Consider the following 19,742-nt stretch of genomic DNA (forward strand, 5'->3'; position numbering starts at 1 on the left):
GCTATACTGAGAGCAAACAAGTTATTTGAAGTAATCAAATTCAATTTAAACAGGAGCCAAGTATTTGGACTGGCAACACTTAACTGCTAAGATTATCTAAGTAAAACAGAATGTAAGGTAACCTAGGAATTTAAGTTAAAGCAGCTACCTACATTTCACATGAGTACATGTAAGTATTTTTCCCCCTGACACTTTATTTCTCCCTTTTCATTATGAATAGATTAAATTAAAAACTATTCCTAACAGGGGCACTGAATTATTTCAGATTATAATGCTATGCATTTCAAAAGTGTCTTGACTCCTATGCCTCAGCTAATCCCTTCTAAATGCATTTTCAGATAAGAATACCAAGACTGAGCTACTCCACAAGGAAACAGAGGAAGAGATGAGAAGACTCAAAAATCAGAGAAGGTCTAGTGAAGATCCTGCTGCAAAGATTTGGTCATCAGCAGAAATACCTAATGCACTCTCAATTTTCCTCATTATGGAAATAATCTCTCTGCAGGCAATGGGAAACAACTAAAGAAAAAGTTCTTCCTGGGTTTGTTCCTAAGCAGAGAAATTCAATCCATAGTGGATTTCAGATGAGCGCCAAAGGACAATAGCAAAGGTCACAAAATGCACTGGCTTGGCTTCTAAAGGCTGTGACATTTCCTGTCCCATGTTATGCCACTAAATCACCTCCTCATTCCATTTTCTTCATGGGATTTTTCAAAGCTTAAATATGAGATCTTAAATATGAAAACTGCATTTTTCATCTTTTCACCCAGAAACTCACCATGACTAATATCAGCAGAATATAATAAATGAGATGCTGGAAGTTCTCCTGTAGTTTGCTTTTGCATTACTGAAACTTGGGGATATAAATTGTGCTCAATAATCACATTGATTCTTATTTCTTATTGTTTACAGTTTTCTTTTAAGACATATAATGAATTATTCTTTGCCATTAGTGAAAGTTTTATAGGATGGGAGAGGAAAAAACTCTTTTAGTGATAAAATTTTTCAATAGCCAGAAAAAAAAAAAAAAAAAAAAAAAAAAAAAAAAAAAAAGAAAACCGTTCAAAAAGACAATTTCCTCAACTTATTATTCAAGTTTTTACAGTGGCTTAGAAACATAGAAAGCAATTAGTTTTAATCTCCATTTAATTTTATGGAATGCCTGTAGAAGAGCTCCTAACACAAAGCTAAGACTCCAGTAAGGACAGTGCAAAGATGATGAGAACTCTGCTAATATTATCCTCACAGAGATAGCAGAATTGCAATTCTTATGTGTTTCTGATAAAAAAGTATTATGACATAATGTTCAAAACTCTCTAGAAATTGCTCTTTGAATTTACATTGGCAGTGGCTGCACAAGAGCAAATTTTCTCACACAGACACTGAGGTGCAGACAGCAGAATTCAATCCAAAAAGGGGCAGAAGTACAAGGAAAAGTCACTTACAATGCTGGAAAGCAAAAGGAAAATATAAAACCTCATTTTGAATAATCACTAAGACTAAAATACTGTGTTAAATCACAGGTATTTAAATTTAGAAATATCTCTCTCCTTCTTTTAAATACCTGTTTGAATGAAAATTACCTCTCCAAAGACTGGGTGAAGTTTATACTGATTATTTATCTGTCAAAGCTCACTCAAAATCTCTGGTGTATTTTGCTAGCTTTGACCTGCAAGTGACCTAAGAAAGGAAATTCTCTGTGAATCAGTAACAGCTCTGCACCTCCCCTGCCACTGCTGCCCAAACCCTGCTCTTCCAAACCTCCAAAATGAGGTGAAAGCAGCTTGCAATACACCTGCTTAAAGGTTTTCAGGAAACTCTTAGGAAATGACATTTTAAAACTGTTTACATAATACATTCATAAGTGGAGATTGTTAAAAATGGATGGAGGTAATCTTTAAAATGTAATACAGATACCTGACAGTGGTAGCTTCAGTCCTGGGGACCAAATACTAATTTATAAAAATAACAAAAAAACAAAACAAACAAACAAACAAACAAAACCCACAAAATAAAAAACAAATAACAAAACAAAAAAAAACCCAAACAAACAAAAAACCAAAAACCAATTAAAAAAAACCCCATCAGAAGACCATTTCAAATCATACCAAAGATCAACAGATATTCATGCATATTACCACATTGTAATATCAGCAATAGATTTTTTCATAACTTCAAATTTAATACTGAATTTAAAGAGAGGTAAGCAGTAGGCTCTTTTGCTATCACTGCTTTCAAATATGCCTCATTTTCTTCATAATTTCATACAGGCTACAAGCTTTTTGCCCCCAATCTGTTTTATAAATAGCCCCCTCATCCTTTCTGTGTATTTTCAGATATCAGGGTGTCAAGCACTGGGTTTCACCAGAAGGAATAAGTCTGATATTGCTAATCTGTGGTATAAGCAAATAAAGCTGAGTGACAACTTCAAGAGGAAGCTGGTTGTTAGGAAAGAAACGTGCTAGTAATCATCATTTCCCAGAACAGAGCATAAGAAATGCACTGCTATTAGATGGGAATGCATGGCAACATGCACGTATCAAGAAAAATAAGGATGGGAAAGTGCAGCTTTCGGTTCAGGAGCCAGGGAGGGTCCAAAGATCAGGAATTTATGAGGTGATAGTCAGCAAACCAAATGGGCCACGGTTGCCCCATATTAGTCAAATTTCATCAGTGTCACTGCTACATTCCCTTTAACCCTGCTGCTGATCCCCGTTCCTCCTTTCCACTGGTAACTCACAGATTTGGATGCTGAATTATCCCCCATACTGGTCCCACTAGAAACCCAACAAGCAGTTTTCCACTGGCACACCTCTCTGAGATATAATCAAAGAAATATCACTGTGATGACCACGCTGATGTCCAAGCATGGGGACAAACACAGAAGGAGAAATCCGACTGAAATCCTTGTCCTGAGCTGCTCAGAGTGTGCAGGCTGACACTGAACAGAGAAGAGTAAAACACAAAAGCAGAGTGAAGGTCCTGGCAAATATACTGGCTGGCCATCAAGGAAAGAAAAACTGTGAGGTAAATACTGGCATAAACAGGAAGGTGCAAGACACTATGCAGAAAAAAGGTGAAGACAAGGGAGTGTAGAAGGATTGTAAAGTGCCAAGGCATGGGCGCACTCCAGGTCAGAAACTGACATGTCTGAGGCAGATCTAATTGTGGTTTTATTATAATTAAGTGTTGTGGGAATTAACAAGGCTTTCTAAAACTGTCTGGAATGAGTGAGTATCACACAAAACCCAGAGTTTTTTCAGGGTGAAAACAAGTACCAAGACACCAGAATTTTTAACACACAGGAATCCCCATTTTGAGGGTTTACCCAGAAGAGCTTGGCTAAGTTGTGTTAGGCTTCAGGAATAAACAACTTCTCCCCTTCTCCCTCGCTCCTCTTCCCTCAATGCCCTGAAAAAAAACCACAACAACTTTGACTGCCATCAGGACAGAGAGAATTTTATATTAAACTATTGCCCTGGGCCACTCAGCTGAATTAAGTCAAAGGGACTGCTGGCAGGCTTAAAATAGGCATGTGTTTAAGAGCTTTCCTGGCTTTGTTGCTGCAGTGGAGGAAAAAAAAAAAAAAAGCTGCAGATGCATAAATTTGAAATTGAAAATATCAATATCTCCAAGACACAAAGTATAATTAGAATTAGTAATTAATTCTGATCTACATTGCCTTGCACTAAGCTTAAATGAGAGCAAAGTGAGAGAGATACCAGAGACTCTTTTTTCCCTTCCTGTTGCTTTGTATTGCTCTGAAAACAGGTCCAGTAATCACAAGCAAGGGACAGATGAGATTCTTTGCTGTGTGGAGGGGTGCACCGTAGCAAAGACAGTAAAAAATACCTATATCACAGCACCAAGGGGCTGACACAGCGAGGATGACACAGGAGCAGTGCAAGAATCCCTAGATAAGCGTTCTTATTACCACTTTGGTGGTTTTCAGCAATTTGATTTTGTGACAAGCCTTCCTGCACTGTGTCACAAATAATTTCCCTCCCTTTCAGACTGTGGGTCTAAGCAGCAGCAGCAACATTTCTTCCTGCCAGCTTCCATAAGGAGAGCAGGACACCCTCCTGGCAGCAGAAATCTGCCGTGACCACTTTTGTGACGCTCTCAGGTACTTTTCCTTGGTCTATAATCTGTTTTATTTTAATGGAAGGATGCCCACAATGGCTCTTCTGGGCCTGCTCCAACTAGCTGGAGTCATCTTTAGGGTAATATTTTCATCTGATCAATGGTGGTGTGAGGATGAATCCATTCAGAAACAGCTCCCCCTTAAAATTTCTATCAAGAGACCCTACAGGAATGCAAAGAACACACTAGACAGATGTGTTTCCAAATGTTTTCAAAGGTAGGTGAAGTTTCTGCTACTACAGAAACCAAACACATCTCTTTGCATCTGCTGCAGAGAACAAGAAAATATACAAATTCAAAGAGAAAGTGGCTCTGCCAACACAAGAGCCACAACAACCACAGCTACCCTGATGTGTTTTAATAGGCATTATTTGCAAAACCATATTTTGATAGATCAAAATAGCTCCCAGCCTAATTACAGCCATTTAAAATGGAAGATATTACTCACTCTTTCAGAGCTCAAGCCTGGGAGCCACCAGGCAGTGTCTCAAACGTGCTTGAAGCCCTGCTGTGGATGGAGCCTGTCCATGGGGGCAAGTGGAGACCTCACAGAAGTCGTGGGCTTGATGTAGAATTTATTTGTGAATCCTGTGTGGCCTGTGATAAGCAAGAGATCAGAGAAGGCATTAGAAAAAGTCCCTTCTGACTGGGAAATCTGACTGGGAAATCTGGAAATCTGTGTCTTCCCAGGTGAGTCTGATACCTCACTCACAAGCACCCCACACCTGGAAGTTTCTGAGCAGACACTGCACACCCCAAGATGCCACCACAATAATAATTACTGCAGAAAGGCTGCAATTTGCCTCATCAGCCTCACAAACAGCAGCAGACTAAGCCATTGGCAATGAATTAAAAGATCAATGACATGTTAAACCCCAAGGAACACACGTGCAATTAGCAAATGTATTTAAAGCAGCCACAAACACACAAGTTTCTGTCTGACAGCACTCTGCACCTCATCCCACTCCCTTTACAAGCCAAGGGGGCTGTGGGAGGGTTACCTACCGAGTTCCACTTGGCAAAGCACATTTCCAACACCCTGCTCTGGTCCAAAGCCCACGGACATGAGTCACCATCAGTGAGAGTTTTCCTACTTATTCCAATGGACCTTGGCTGGCCTGTAAACATCCTTGCCAAAACAGTCAATCTCTAATAGGCAAACACGCTCTGCTTTCACTGGTTTGAAGACTTGGGAATGGTTGGATTGCCCTGTGCAGTCCAAAGTTGAGACACTACTTGGTAAACATGCTGCATGCACCATCAGCAGCCCCAGAGGGGGCAACACAGGGTTAAATGCAAGTTTAAACAATTGATTTGCTTTGAAAGTTAAACTCCTCTGACACGGGCAGGTACATTACTGAGTAGTTTCACAACTCCTCATATCTGCAAAGAGCCCTGTGATAACCCGGCAATTAAAAGGAAAAAGAATTTAAAGAAAATAAAAGGAAAAAAAAAAAAAAAAAAAAAAGATTTGGAATTTCTAGGCTAAATCCCAGAAATGGCTACAGTTTGTCACAGCCTCTGGAATGGAAGGAAACTGTATTTCTTTCCTCCCCGGCTCCGAAGTCCCGAAGGTAATTCTGCCTGAGAGCCGCCAGCCCGATCGCTTCACGCTGGGCATTATTACTCCTCAAATGGTTTTGCTTCGTTTTTTTATTCTAATGAAAGAGTAAAAACCAAACCTCAGCCGAACTACTGGAAAACGTTGATGACGATGACAATAACACAAGCAATAAGAGGAATAACAAGAAGAAAGAAGCAGCAATTTACCTCCAGCCCAGAAACGCGACAGCCACGCATTTTAATTCCCGGGGAGCGACAGGGAACTCACCTCCTCCACCCGGACCCTCAGCTGTCCTTCCAAAAATACGGATGAAGCTGCCAAACCCACGGGAGAGAGCCAGGAGCTGCAGCCTCCGGCTCGGCTGTCGCTACAGGACCTCGCTCCATCAACCCCTCCTCCTCTTCCTCCTCCTCCTCCTCCTCCTCCTCCCCCGGCGGTACCCGCGGAGCAGCAGCGACACAAAGGAGCGCCCGGGGAGCGACAGCTCCTTGCCAGCCTGGAATCAAGGAATTTCATCCTTTTCTTGTGACACGGGAGTTAAAAACCTCAGCAGAGCCACAGCGCGAGAGGGAAGGAGCTTTCCCAGAGCTGCTGCGGGGCTGAGGTCGGTGAAGGCGCCGGAGTTGCTGAGACTCAGTTGAAGCTGCATCAAAAACGACAGCCCCAAGTTCCAAAAGACAAACCCCTAGGCTGATATTTTATCTTGCCCAGCCACAGTTCTCCATTTCACTGCCTCTGTCACGCTTGCTTTGTTCGGAAGTAAAGTACTGTTGCAGGGCTGAGATGGTGTTTCCTAAAATTGTTGTGTTCCCTGAATACAGCTGCCCTGTTAAAGCAGCAAGATGTACTAAAATTTTACTAGAAGGCAAATCGCAGGGGCAGGGAGGAGCTGCCCTTGGTTTGCTTTCCTTCCAATGAAGCACAAGAAAAATGCCCACCTATATTTGCACCTGCATGTTCACCCCCAGCAGCACAGCTGCACTTCCAGGTGGGCATGGAAACAGCACACAGGTGATACCTGTGTGTATTAAAATAAAAAGAGAGAGCCTGGCAGGCCCAAGTCACTCAGCACACCTTAGCAGGAGGCAGGTAAGGTAAATTAAGCAGGAATTTATGTGTTCCATGCAGTGGGGACATCAATGAAGTTGCTTGGATCCCAGCCTTGCAAACAGATCTGCAGCTTCAGCTCCTGGCACCTTGGAGATCTTGTAGCAATGGATGTCTCACCTGCTGGAGAAGAAGCCTGAATTGGTGTGTGGTGTATAAATCAAACCTGTGTGTATCAATGTGGTTTGATTCACCATGCTTTTCTCCACTGAATGGAGAGATATGTGCCACCTTTTGGAAGCAGATGTCCAGGGAATGTTCAGGGAATGTCATAGTAAGGAAAACAATCCAACTGAAAACAAAACAAAAATCAAAATCTAAAACCAAAACAACAAAAAACCAGAACACTTAAAAATAAAAATAAAAATAAACCAGGGACCCAGGAAGGGGAGAAAGGAAGGGAAAGGATTGGACTGACTCATGATTACATGGCCCAAGTCTCATTTCTTTTTGTGGCAGGCTAAAACTACCTGCCCTGTAGCAAGACCCTGAATTTTGCACACCCTGACCTCATGTCTAGGTACATGCCAGTAATCCATGTCACAACATTGCTCTTTAGCCTTCTCCCCAGGAGAAGGGAGTGGATGTAGTTTTGTCTCATTTCACTGAGATTTGGGTATGACTGGGAGGGATTTAGTTTTTATCCTCGTGATCAGCCATATGTGCCCCAGAAGGCAGCACTGAGGGAAAATGAGGAAGGTCTGCCTTCAGTCCCTGTAGTTCATTTCATGGACAAGACAGCTGGGAGTATTCCTGCAGGAACTCATTTTACCCTTTGGATAACCTGGTCATATGTAATTTATCTCTGGAAGATCCAGACCAAGAATCAGAATTTGATCTGAAATGCTACAAGAGGTGAGGATAGAGGACAAAGAATGGTTTTGTTTCTCTTCCCATGTTTTTTTTGGTTTTGGTTTTTTTTTTTTTTTTTTTTTTTTTTTTTTTTTTGCCAAAGCAGCTCAAGCCATTATTCAGATGGAGGTCCCTAACTGGAAACTGTTCTGTTCTCACAGTTCCAGTCATAGTTTTCAAAAACTTAGGTTTGGGTCTATGAGGCAAAGCAGTTTCACAAGAATGGGATGGAGCCTTCTTGCCAGCAGGTCATGATGGAAAAGAAGAGAGATGTTATTGATAGACTATAAAGCAAAACTGCTTGGAAAGTGATATTGCCACTGAAATAAAACAAACGAACAAACACCCCCCCCCCCCCAAAAAAAAAAAAAAACACCACCAAAAAAAAGTGATCTTGTAAACACTTGCACATGGGGCTTTGTTTAGTTCCACGTGTAGTTAATCCAGATGGCTATGTGATTACAGCTGAATCTGAGATTATGTACCACAGGCCAGTTTGGACAGGAAGACACTGTGACTGGAGTGCTGTGCCTAAAAGAAATGAGACATTTTCTTCCATGTCTCGTGTACAATTTAAAGACACAAAGAAAGAGAGAAGCAGAACACAGAAGAAAGTAAGCCCAGTGGGTATCTGTTTTTTGTAGTTAGTGGAAGAAGATGGGACATTGTCTATGTGCTTTTTAATTGGCCAGAAATAGGAAGTAAATCCATTTTGTATTCATTCTCATTTTACTACAGAAATAGTGCATTACAAACTTTTGCACTCCTGCCAATATTCACTGTCAAAAAAGTAAATTGCCAGTTTTCATAAAGTTGCATATTGCTCCATAAATATATATTCAGCAGGCGCATATACCTTCTCATTTTAATATCTGTGTTATACTTCAACACATTTGATTAGAGAGATGCATGTGCTGGGAGTCTGATGCATTTCTTACATTCAAGAAGGGAAATAAACCCCTCAAATTTATATAGGATGCATCCTTTCTTGCATTTGGAAAATGAAGGTGAGGCTGTGTCACCAACACTCCATACTGACACATTCCCACCTCCTGTCCCTGTGTCCAAACTGATGAGAAGAAGGTTTCCACTCTCTTAAAAGTGCAGAACAGTAAAGCCACTGGAAGGTTTTCAGCAGCACAGCCCTAATGGAAAAGCACAATCTCACTCACAAAAGCAACAAAATGGACAAAAATTAAGGAAATCCTGTTATCATTCACTTTACAAAATAAGTGGGGGAAAAAGTATGTGGCAGTGGCTACAGAGGAAAATATCCAGTCTGACAGAAAAAGGAACAAGGGATTAATCAGCTCTAAAATTATTAAGAAGTTTGGTTTTAGCTTCCTTTTTCTCCTTGCCAAAACAGACCTTACTAAAATAAAACAAAGGCAAAAACCTCCCTGAGAGTTCTGCCAGTCTCTGCCAGTTATGTATTTTCGGAAATGGGGCAAGTCCACATGACCTCTGTTGTCCCTATCTTTGAGATAATGCTGTTACACTTTAGAAGAGCACTTGAGCTATGGTTGACAAGTGCTCTATGCAGTTCTCTTATCACAAAACCTCAGTAAGGAAAAAACCTGGGCCCTCTGAAACCATCTCAAATCATAGAAGAAAGGCAACTGGCACTTGCTGATAGAGAGATAATTCAGATCTTTTATTTAACAGTAACCCGTGGAACAGTTAGAACTTTGACTGTAGCTTTATGAACTGCAGAAAGCATAGAAATGTTTGTCTCTGTTCTTCTGCTAATGGTGATGAAAAACATTGTGGATCCATGATCTGGCTGATCTTACCTCAAGTTCTCTGCTAAAAAAATGGCACAGGTCTCCCTCCTGGGAATTCTTGGATAGTTTCAGAACCTGAGTGGAGTAAAGCTGCTAAGCTGGAAGTTTTAATTTCTGATTCCCTCCTCCCCAGAAATTTTTCATATTGGGGTATACATCAAAACTAGATTGCAAATTATTTGTCAAATGCTAAAGACACTGCAGGACAAGGCATGAAGGAGCAGTCCATTTTCACCACAGCAGATCAGCTGACTTATTAAACCATTCTCCAAAACTTAAGACTTGTCTTTCTTGAAGCCTGCTTTATTTCAGTTTGGTGTTCCAGCCAGGCATTGCATCTGAATTCTTCCCTCTGTGAAGGCACATCTGTCAAGTGAGCCTGCTTAAATTCCTAGTAAGGAGAAAAGAGTGAGTATCACCATGATAAGAACAATGAAAATGCAGCAGGTAGGGATTAGTTTCTGTGTTAAAGAATCTATTAAATACATCAAAAATACCAGCATCTTTCTCCAGTCTGTTACAGATTATTTAAGCTGAAATGGTTGTCTTTTCCTGAATCTGTCATTCTCTTCTTCCTGAAAATATGTTTAACTTGGGCATTCTGTCTCCTTCACAGGCCTGCATTGCCTATGTAACTAATGTAACTAATCTAACTGCAGCAATCCTTGAAAAAAATGGCATTTTTGTCTCATGATAAACGGATTTGCAGCTGTGTGGAAGACAGAACTGAAATGTGAAAAATAAACTGTTCAGCGTTAGGTGTTAGCAATAACTGTATCAAATTGTGATGATGACAATTCCACTGAGAGTGTGTGGTCTTTAATCAAGTGTCCTTCTAATTTAACAGTAAATGCTCTATTTTCTATTTTGAATTATCATTTAGGATAGGCTCCTAGACTTCTTCAAGGAATTCTACACATCTACAGTCTAATCTACGTCTACATGTGCTAATCATCTTTTAAACACTGATCCTGGCTGGATGCCACACACCCACAAAAGTCAAGTCCCTTCACCAGCTGGGCAGAGGAGGGAAAATACAATAAAAGGCTCGTGGGTTGAGATGAGAACACAGAGAGATCAGTCACTGATCACTGTCACAGGCAGCAGAGACTTAGGGAAATTAGTTTATTACCAATCAAATCACAGTAGGATAAAGACAAAGGAAACTAAACCTTTAACACTCCTTTATCCCACCCTTCCCTTCTTCCAAGGCTTAACTTCGCTCTCAATTTTCTCTTCCTCCTTCCCCTCAGGGAGATGGAGAATGGAGTTTGCAGTCATTTTATTAAACATTCTCTCCTTCTTCCTTCCTCATCATTGAGGATGTGGCCAGAGGATCCATCCTGGAGCTGCCTGGCTCAGCTGGACACAGGGGAAGCTTCCAGCAGCTTCTCAGAGAAACCACCCCCCACTACCCAAACCTGGCCATGCCAACCCCATACTAACAGAGTTTACTTTATCTGCTGTTATGGAGCAGCTTTTATTCTGTCAGTGAACACACCAGCCCACGAGAGCAGCAAATGAGCAGCACAGAAAAGGCAGCCCCTGGTGCAGCTGGGCTGGGTGGTTAACACAAAGCAGAACACAAGTCACTCCAGTTTTTCAGACTCATATGTCCTAAGAAATTTAAGGTCACATAACGAATATGGGGTTATTTTCAAACAGTTCTTTTCACCTTTGAGATCTGCCTCAGAGCAGCTGCATTTTCTTCACTGGTTTCTCTCATTTTGCAATTCCAGGTTCCTAAGTTGTTCCTCAAATTTTTGAATGTCGACACGATGCTTCATTAGGAACTTCCCATTTAAGTGAAAAACAGGTATGTCATATTTGTATTTATCATACCACGCTGAGTTCTCTGGAAGGGTAATATCCACCTCCTGCAGAATAAACTGTGGCAGAGAAGAAATATGTCAGTTTCTACTGGACACTAAAAAACAATACCTGCTTGTCTTCTGATCAGTGTTTTCTTCAGAAATGCAAAGCTGTTTTCTTGAAGCTTGTAGGGTTGTTCTTTGTGTTGTAGATAAAGGCCTGCTTTTTTGAGTACAAAATTTATATAGCCACAACCCTTGGCTGCCTCTCCACAGGGGACTCTCTCCCTAGCCCAGAATATTCTTGCTCCACTGTGCAGAACCATTCTCCTGTGGGCAGCAACCTCAACAAACACATAGCTGGGAATAAAACAGGCAGCAGAGTGCAACAGCTCTCAATGCATCCAATAAACGTTTCATCCTTCAACAGAGAGATCAAAACCCGGTTGAAAAACGGCAAAAATTGCAGTCACATATTTCGAATATTCAAAGCCCCACTTAGTCACATCCTTCTCAAATTACATCCTGGCTCATAAAAGTTGCAAACTCCTCCTTCAGACAAGGCAAAAGTATTTACAGAAGGAGTGTTTTCAAGAACTACTGCAACATGGTCTATATTGGTTTAGTTTGCCAGTACTTATTTGAGTAGCATTATCACAAAATGCTTTTGGATAATGAGTTTTATGTAAATCAGCGCTGAAATTGTCTTGAAGAGGTCATCCATGAAAGAATAACAGATGCAAATAAATCCAAGCAATTTTCTTTTTACAAAGGAAGAATCCTGATTAACTGTTCTTTCCATATAGAAAACATATACAGAATTTCCATACATTACCCTTCTCTTGTATGGCTCAAGAACTTCTTTTGCTTCATCACACAGAGGGCATGGTTTCTAAATGAAAACATTCAAAGTAGTTTAAACCATGCAGTAAAACACAAAAGTTGTTTGTACTATGAAGTAACACACACAGACAGGAGCATTCATTACTGTAAATTCAGGTTCCCTTCCCTGCACCAAGCACCCTGTCTTAGGAAGTTCTAAAACATTACTTAGCAGTGCAATATGGATGAAAAAAAAAACCCCAACAAACTATCCAGCCACTGAATTTAATTATTTTACATTTGCTATTCCATTTCTCATGGAGGAAATGAATAGTCTTCTAAAATCTGATCCAAAGGAATGATCTGAAAGGTCTTGCAGAGACCCCTCATTTTGGTCAGCAATGAGTATTCAAAGTACTGTCATCACCAAATTATGACAGATGCAGGTGCCATTCCTGCTAAAAGAGGAATGAGAAAGCCACACGAGTAACTTCCAGCCTGTCTCAGATCAAGACACACAGCTCAGTTCAAATCAGAAAAGAAGGCAATTTAAGATTGGGTAGCTTTGCCTGGAAGAATTTAAGCAGGATCCTCCAAACTGCAGAGCTGGAAGGAGAGTAACCTGCAGCGTGGAGAATTGGCAAACAGCTGCAGTGTTTTGACCTGTGATGAAGTCAAAAAACCCTCACATTTTTTAAAACTCCCCCATCTGGGTTCTGCTGACCACCCAGGCTGTAACTGAAGAAGTAACTCTCATGAAGGCATTGCTCCAATGTTTGCAATAGCAGAATTTAGCCCATAATTCACATGGCAAAGTATATGGAGGTGAACATGATCTCTCTGTCCCTCTGCCCCAAAACACCTTCCATAGCTGGAACAGACCTTCTTCTCCTTCTCCCACTGAAAAGTCTTCATAGAGCTTGTTTAAATAAATTAATCTGAACCTGCACGTTAATTCCTTCGGATTAAAACCTCTACTTTTATTTAGATCTAATCTAAACTGCCTTTCCCACATGGACAAGTCTTTATGCTCTGAAAACCTATGCAGGACACTGAAGTGCTGTGTTCTTCATAGTCCTGGTTGCTTTTGGAGGGACTGGTCTAACATCAATTTTCTAACACACCAGGCTCCTTCCAGTTAAAACAGGACACACTTGGCTCCTCCAGGCCTGTGGAGAGCTTCCCAACATACCAGGCACACAAATGCATCTGGCAAAGGAGGTTAAATTTTGGGAAACAAACATGGTTTTACTCTTATGGGAAGCTTAAGCACTAGGTGGTACTGGTTCAAAGTCAAAACTGAATTATTTTAACAAACAGTGAAATATTTTCTAGAAGTAGATTTATGTAAGCAAATGCAGAAAAGGGGAAACAAGGGAAACCCATTTGGTAGTTTCTATCAGTTTATTCAGAAGTCATAACTGCCTTCTGCTTTCTCCTCCTCTTTTCTCCTTACTAAAAATAAGAAGGAAGCAAACAAGAGGTCAAATTAGCATAAGATAGTGTAGATTAGATTTTTTTTTATAGACTGCACTTTTCTTTGCAATTGCCACTGAACATTTAAAGTTAGCAGTAAACATTTAGAATAATGCTAAAAAGAACCTTCAACAAAGGGCCATTTCAGAGAACTGCTGGAAATCTGCTACTAGAAAATTTGATTTCACACAGTGCCTTACTAGTTAGGAATTGTAAGACACAAAGAGGATTTTTTTCCAATTATTAACCCAAAGGTAAGAGTATTAATCCTTATATTACCCCATTTGAATTACGAATGAGTTGAGGCTGAACTGGGCAGGGGAAGAGAAAGCTGCAACTTTAAAGTATAATTCTGATTATTAAATGGATGCTGACCTATTGTTTTTAACCTATGCATTTGTCACACAGTTTAAACACTCCTGTATGGTTAGAGATGGAATGAAAAAACACTAAGCAGGAGGAGGAAATTATTTTAATCTTATCTAAAACCACCACACTGATGTCAGCACTCTCAGTGCTTTGCATTTGTAGTTATTCTCTTGAAAGCTGCAACAACCACATAAATTCAGTATAACCCCCCGCCCCGTACCATCCTTTATAAAACTGCAGAACTCTGCAGGTAATAATTGAAAACCATTCATGGAATGTGATAGTCCACAAATGACCCTGCCTGCTCATCTCATCTGTTTTCTAAACATGCCTAGGAATCCTACCCATGTTTTATCAGCTGCCAATAAAGCAAAAAAAAGAGGGTAAAGGAAAATCTACTTTTCCCTCACGTGCTCCCAGCACTAATTGGATAAATTTTACAGTCTCATAGGTGGTGCTGAAATTAAGCAAGAGCACTTTGAAGAGCCTGCTTTGACTGTTGATGCTGGTGGTTGGCAGGTTGTGTGTAACAATTCATGTCTGTTCTCCATTTTCAGGGTGAATCACTGGCAGCTGGGCCAAATCTTCAACTAGGAAATGAACCATAGAGTCACAGAGGCAAAACTGTCCTGAAATATTTGTTGATAGCTAATTCTTACTTGCTACAATGAGAGCAGGGCTGTGCATCAAAACCTGGTGTGCAGAAACCCACTAAGTAAAATGATGAGCACTACTTTGAAGGAGGGGGGGAAAAGGCAAGGGCTAGCCATTTAATCTGTAATTCCTGTGTATCAGAGGTGACAAACACACAGTCTTGCCCATCTTTATTGTATGAACAGCTCTTACCTTGGTGTATAAAGTCAACACTGGCTTATTGGTGCTGGCTGAGCTGAGTTGTTTCCCCAGTGGGCTGGGTGAATGCCTGGCTCGTGGCAGGGCTCTGCTCAGAAAACAGAGCAACATCATCCTGTTTCAGGCAGGAAAAAATAAAACTCTGAGTTGTTCTGTGCCAAGTTATAGCTCATGAAATTTAATGTCAGGATAAACGCGACGCTTCCGTGGCAGCTCTAAATCACACACAGCCAAAACATTCATCCCAGGGTTTTTATGCTCACGGTATCAACACATCCATCAGGGAGGTGGTTTGCATGTGGCAGGCCAGAAACATTGTGCAGCTCAAAAACCAGCAGTTCCATTAAAAAAGGAAGAAAGAACAACAAACCACCTATGTTTTCTTGTTGAAATGCCTCCTTTAAATTCCCTAACACAAATGCTGACATAAATGCATTATGCTGTTCCAGCTCCACAGATGCCAGCTGGAATTACATATTTAAAAATGCAAAGTGCCGTGCTTTGAACCTCTGTAATCTTGCTGCAGTGTTTGACATAGTCTACTTAACCGAATTATTCCATCAAAAAAACTAATCTGTACCTAATCAGAATACTAATACAATGTGCTCTGCAATGAGTAAAAAGCTGTAGCCAAGTTAATTTAACTTGGTAATATTAAAAGCATTCACACTGCTCCAGGTCCTCCCTGCAACAGCAACTTGATTGATGGGTTTGTGATTCCTTTGAGAGGGTTTAAATAAGTAAAGTGTTATTGAAGGGTGCCACGTTGGAGTCTTGAAGTCACCTGTTCATAATGTCATTAATAGCAACACTGCTTCCTCCAAACTTTTGTCTTACCATGACCTCTACAAGGCATTTTAGGACCGAGGGACAAAAAAAGGAAGCCAAAGGGAGTCTGCATAGTGATTACCAGCAGACATGACACCTGATACCAGAATTTACAGCGGGAAAACCAAACTGAATCCTTTCTACCCAATGCCAAACTGCTTCTGCTCAGTTTCAGGCCTGAGTTACCTGTAGATCTATTATCTAAAGCTAAACATACAACGTGATGTTTCAATTTCAGCTTAAGAGTGAGCAGGACTGCTAGGCATGGTTTAGAATGTTCAGTAAAAAAGAGCCCAGTGTTCTGCTTCACTGGATCTCTCAGTACCAAAATCACAAAGCTTCCTTTTAACAAGATGGTTTATCCAGAATAACCACTAAGGAAGAACACTGCAGTGGACTCTAAACTTTAAAGCTGTATTTCTAAGCCACAACCATAAGAAAAAATAAAGTGGGTGACAGGGCACTGCTCCACCAATCTTCCTGCACAGCCAAAAGACAGCAGCTATTAGTAAGAGTCAGCTGCCAAGGGGCAGAGCAATAAAATTCCTGTCACTGAGCAGTGACTGGCACAGCACACACTGCCAAAGGTCACAGTCCTTGACAGCTACTGCATTTGTTTCACTTAGCAAGGTAGAAATAGGACTGCCTGGGATTTTGCATGTTAATTGTATGGACAAGCTTGGAACCTTTTGGAAAAATGCAGATCTGGATGACAGGGAGAGCCTCAGTCTTTTTTTTTTAAACCCCCAGTAAATGGAAGCCCGTAATGGATGCAGTTTTGGCATGAAGTGCTTACAGCATGCTGGCCTGCTCAAATGCAAAATAAAAATGGCATGGGGGGGAAGAGGTCTGCTTTCTGGAAAGTTTTTTAAGAATGCTTTTATTGCCAAAAATCAGCTGAAGGGGAATGAATAAAACATTATCAGTACCTAAGCTCTGAGACTAAAAAAAAAAAAACCAACCAAAAAACCCCCCAAAAAACAAACAAAAAAACCCCCAAAAAACCAACCCAAAACAACCAACCAAACAAACAAAACACAAAAAAAAAACCAAAAACAAAAACAAAAAATCCACCAGCAGTGCCTTAACTTCCACACTGATTTTACGTAATTACAAGAAATTCTGCACTCAGAATCCAACAGCAAATCTTCACTGACCAGTACTGCTACTGAGGAAAGGATCTGCTGTTTCCAGGGCTAACATGAGACTGGCTGGCTGTTTTTATAAATAACCTAAAGAAATCAGTGTCCTGCCTGTCTATTTATTCACCTAAGCAAAATGATACCAAAGACACTAAAATGCACAAAACTTCTCATATCATTATTCTGGATCTTTCTCTAGACAACCCCCAATTATAGAGATTTGCTTCAGGGGAAAAAATGAATACATAAACGCAAAAAAGGATGCTTGAAAACTTGAGAATTTACCTTCCCCTACACCACAATGCTACATATTTAACAAATTATTCTTTTCAGTCTGGACTTGGCCCATCCTCTACTTTGCAAAGCCAAGTTGGACTCAATTCCCATTAACAGGATTTCCATCACCCAATAAATCCTCATCTGCAGGAAAAGTAAGTTGTGACAGTAAAACCATCCATTATTTAGATGAGGTAAGTATCTGTATAAACTTAATCTCAGCATCAATCAAGGAAAGACAAGCATGGATGGTTTTATTCTTGCAGTCTTTATCTTTTAAGTAACATCTGAAAGAGAATGTGGGGAGCAAGTAGGTGCAAATATCACAATGCATGTCGATGGCATTTAAAAACACCTATCTCCTCTTGTTCCTCATTCAAAATCAGCTATGGCCATCAAGGAAACTAAATTCTCTGGTAGTCTACATTTGATTACCTACCAAGGAAATGCTGAGCAGGGAAATAGGAGTCACAGCCACAGAACAGGGAGTCCCCGTGAGTGGGGACAGCAAATCCTGCAGCTGTGGAGATCCCCACACAGCTTTTACCCCACCAGGCTTTCAGAGGAGACCTGCAAAATACAAGAAAATCTTTCTGCACATGCTCATAACTCTAGAATTTCAGGGAGAATCGGGTTCTTGCGACAGCTCGAAATTCAAAGATATCATCAGCAATACCAGTTATATCTGTGGGGTGATGTTATGCAATCAGTGCATGTTTCCATGCAATCAGTGCATGTTTCCATGCATTTTCCCCTCCAAAGTAGAATAACCTGGGGAAAATGCCACAAAGACACTGCATTCCATCCCAGAAAAGATGGAAGTGTCAGTCCATCCCAATGAGTAACACATTTTGTTCAGTCATTCCTCCAGGAGCATGCATCCTAGAGTCTGCTCCAGGGCCACACTCCAAATTCCAGATAATTTAAATTACACCCAACAGGTTGCTGTAATGTCCTGTTCTGAATACTATACAGAGCCTGCACAAAACAACACACTCCTATCATAGTGTAAAGTTTCTAACTGAGTTTAAAAGATAATAGTAATAATAGCATAATAGAGGATAACATATGTCATAGAACACAGCATAAGTTTTATATATAACCATGTATCTAATGAAATATTAATATCTTAGATGCTTCCTATAACATTATAATATTAGCAAATATAGCAATATTATTAAAATATTAAGATATTGCTGATATTAATACATGTTAATATTTAGATAGGTTATATTAAGGTCATTTTAATATGTAATTATTTGTAATTGTATTTGATACAATGCACCAAAGCATTTAATATTGCTTTGGTGTATTGTAACAAAAATTTTATTAATGATACTGTATATTATGCTATACATGTATATAATGATACTGTATATTAATTATGTATATAATGACCTTGTCTATTATGTGGTATGTATATATTTTATTTATATGTACAGCTTGTATGTTTTAAGTATATAAATATTAGACAGATATAAATATATACCTATACATACATATTCATACAAATATACAAGTATTTGTATGAGTACATATACATGTATACAAATTGATATGTGTATGTATACAAATTGATGTTAATCTATATGTATATACAAATATACACATATATTAACATAAATTATAGATACATATTTCTACATTATACATATATAAATATATGTATGCATTATATATACATACATATATGCACATATAAAGATATACCTACAGATATGCCTATAAATGCATAAAATAGATATTAATATGAAATATATTATAAATATTTACTTATAAGATACATATTTGCACGCATCTACATATAATACGTGAGTGTAAGATACACACTTGTGTGTGTATATATGCGAAAAATAAAGATAAAAACATATTATGTGTATAAATAAATATAAATATATAAAATATAAAATAAATAAAAATTAAATATTATTTATATAAATTATATATATTGTGTATGTATATATGTATGTATGTGTATATATATAATATATATATATATATATAAATAAATAAATAAATATATATTATATATATATATATTATATATATATATATATGCGTATGTACGAATTATGTACATTATAGATACATTACTCAGTAAGAGTTTCAAACATTTCTATTTGGAAACTTTTGAGCTAAGCCACCCCAGCCCCGCCGGCGAGCCCAGCAGGGTACAGTGTATCCAGAGGCCTCCTCGTTATCCCCCCGCAAGGAGCCAGCCCGACTGGCGATGCCGATACTCGCAAACCTGTAACCGGACCCTCCGCAGGAACCGGGGAGCCGCATCCCCCGGGAGCCGCATCCCGCGGGAGCCGCATCCCGGGGGAGCCGCATCCCGCGGGAGCCGCATCTCCCGGGAGCCGCATCCCGCGGGAGCCGCATCCCGCGGGAGCCGCATCTCCCGGGAGCCGCATCCCGCGGGAGCCGCATCCCGGGGGAGCCGCATCTCCCGGGAGCCGCATCCCGCGGGAGCCGCATCCCGCGGGAGCCGCATCCCGGGGGAGCCGCATCCCGGGGGGAGCCGCATCCCGCGGGAGCCGCATCCCGAAAAGCCGAATGCCTTCTGGGGGAGCATGGCGAGGAAGCGATCCCCGAGGAGCGGAGCCCCGAGGAGCCGCAGCCGCTCCCAGTCGGGTGCGGCCGGTCCCGCACCCACCTGCGGGAGCTCCGCCGGAACGCGCGGGCGGAGCCGCGCCGGGCAGCGCCGGCTGTGACG

General features: G+C 40.5%; 2 protein-coding genes across 5 annotated transcripts in view; both read right to left on the reverse strand.

Moving 5' to 3' along the window:
- Positions 1-6,098, reverse strand: part of MARCHF3 (membrane associated ring-CH-type finger 3) — a 62,247-nt gene extending 56,149 nt beyond the window's left edge. For all 3 annotated transcript variants that reach the window (XR_013341580.1, XR_013341579.1, XM_021551863.2), the window contains exons 1-2: positions 5,975-6,098; positions 4,592-4,740 (exon numbers count right to left, since the gene is read on the reverse strand). The gene's annotated coding sequence lies outside the window, so the exon portion shown is untranslated. The remainder of the gene's footprint in view (positions 1-4,591; positions 4,741-5,974) is intronic.
- A 3,201-nt stretch (positions 6,099-9,299) lies between these two features.
- CZH5orf63 (chromosome Z C5orf63 homolog) lies at positions 9,300-19,736 on the reverse strand. Of its 2 annotated transcripts, XM_021551851.3 has the most exons (6): positions 19,683-19,736; positions 17,466-17,596; positions 14,775-14,895; positions 12,097-12,153; positions 11,126-11,339; positions 9,300-9,841 (listed from the first exon to the last, which is right to left on the reverse strand). In XM_021551851.3, exons 3-5 carry the CDS (start codon positions 14,892-14,894, stop codon positions 11,160-11,162), a joined length of 357 nt encoding a protein of 118 aa, XP_021407526.2. In that variant the 5' UTR covers position 14,895; positions 17,466-17,596; positions 19,683-19,736; the 3' UTR covers positions 9,300-9,841; positions 11,126-11,159. The 2 variants fall into 2 exon arrangements, with proteins under 2 accessions (XP_021407526.2, XP_077646193.1); XM_077790067.1 differs by lacking the exon at positions 19,683-19,736 and having other exon boundaries at positions 17,466-18,889.
- Between the last annotated feature and the right edge of the window lie 6 nt (positions 19,737-19,742).

The sequence above is a fragment of the Lonchura striata genome, chromosome Z (assembly GCF_046129695.1).
Source record: "Lonchura striata isolate bLonStr1 chromosome Z, bLonStr1.mat, whole genome shotgun sequence".
NCBI classification, from domain to species: Eukaryota; Metazoa; Chordata; class Aves; order Passeriformes; family Estrildidae; genus Lonchura; species Lonchura striata.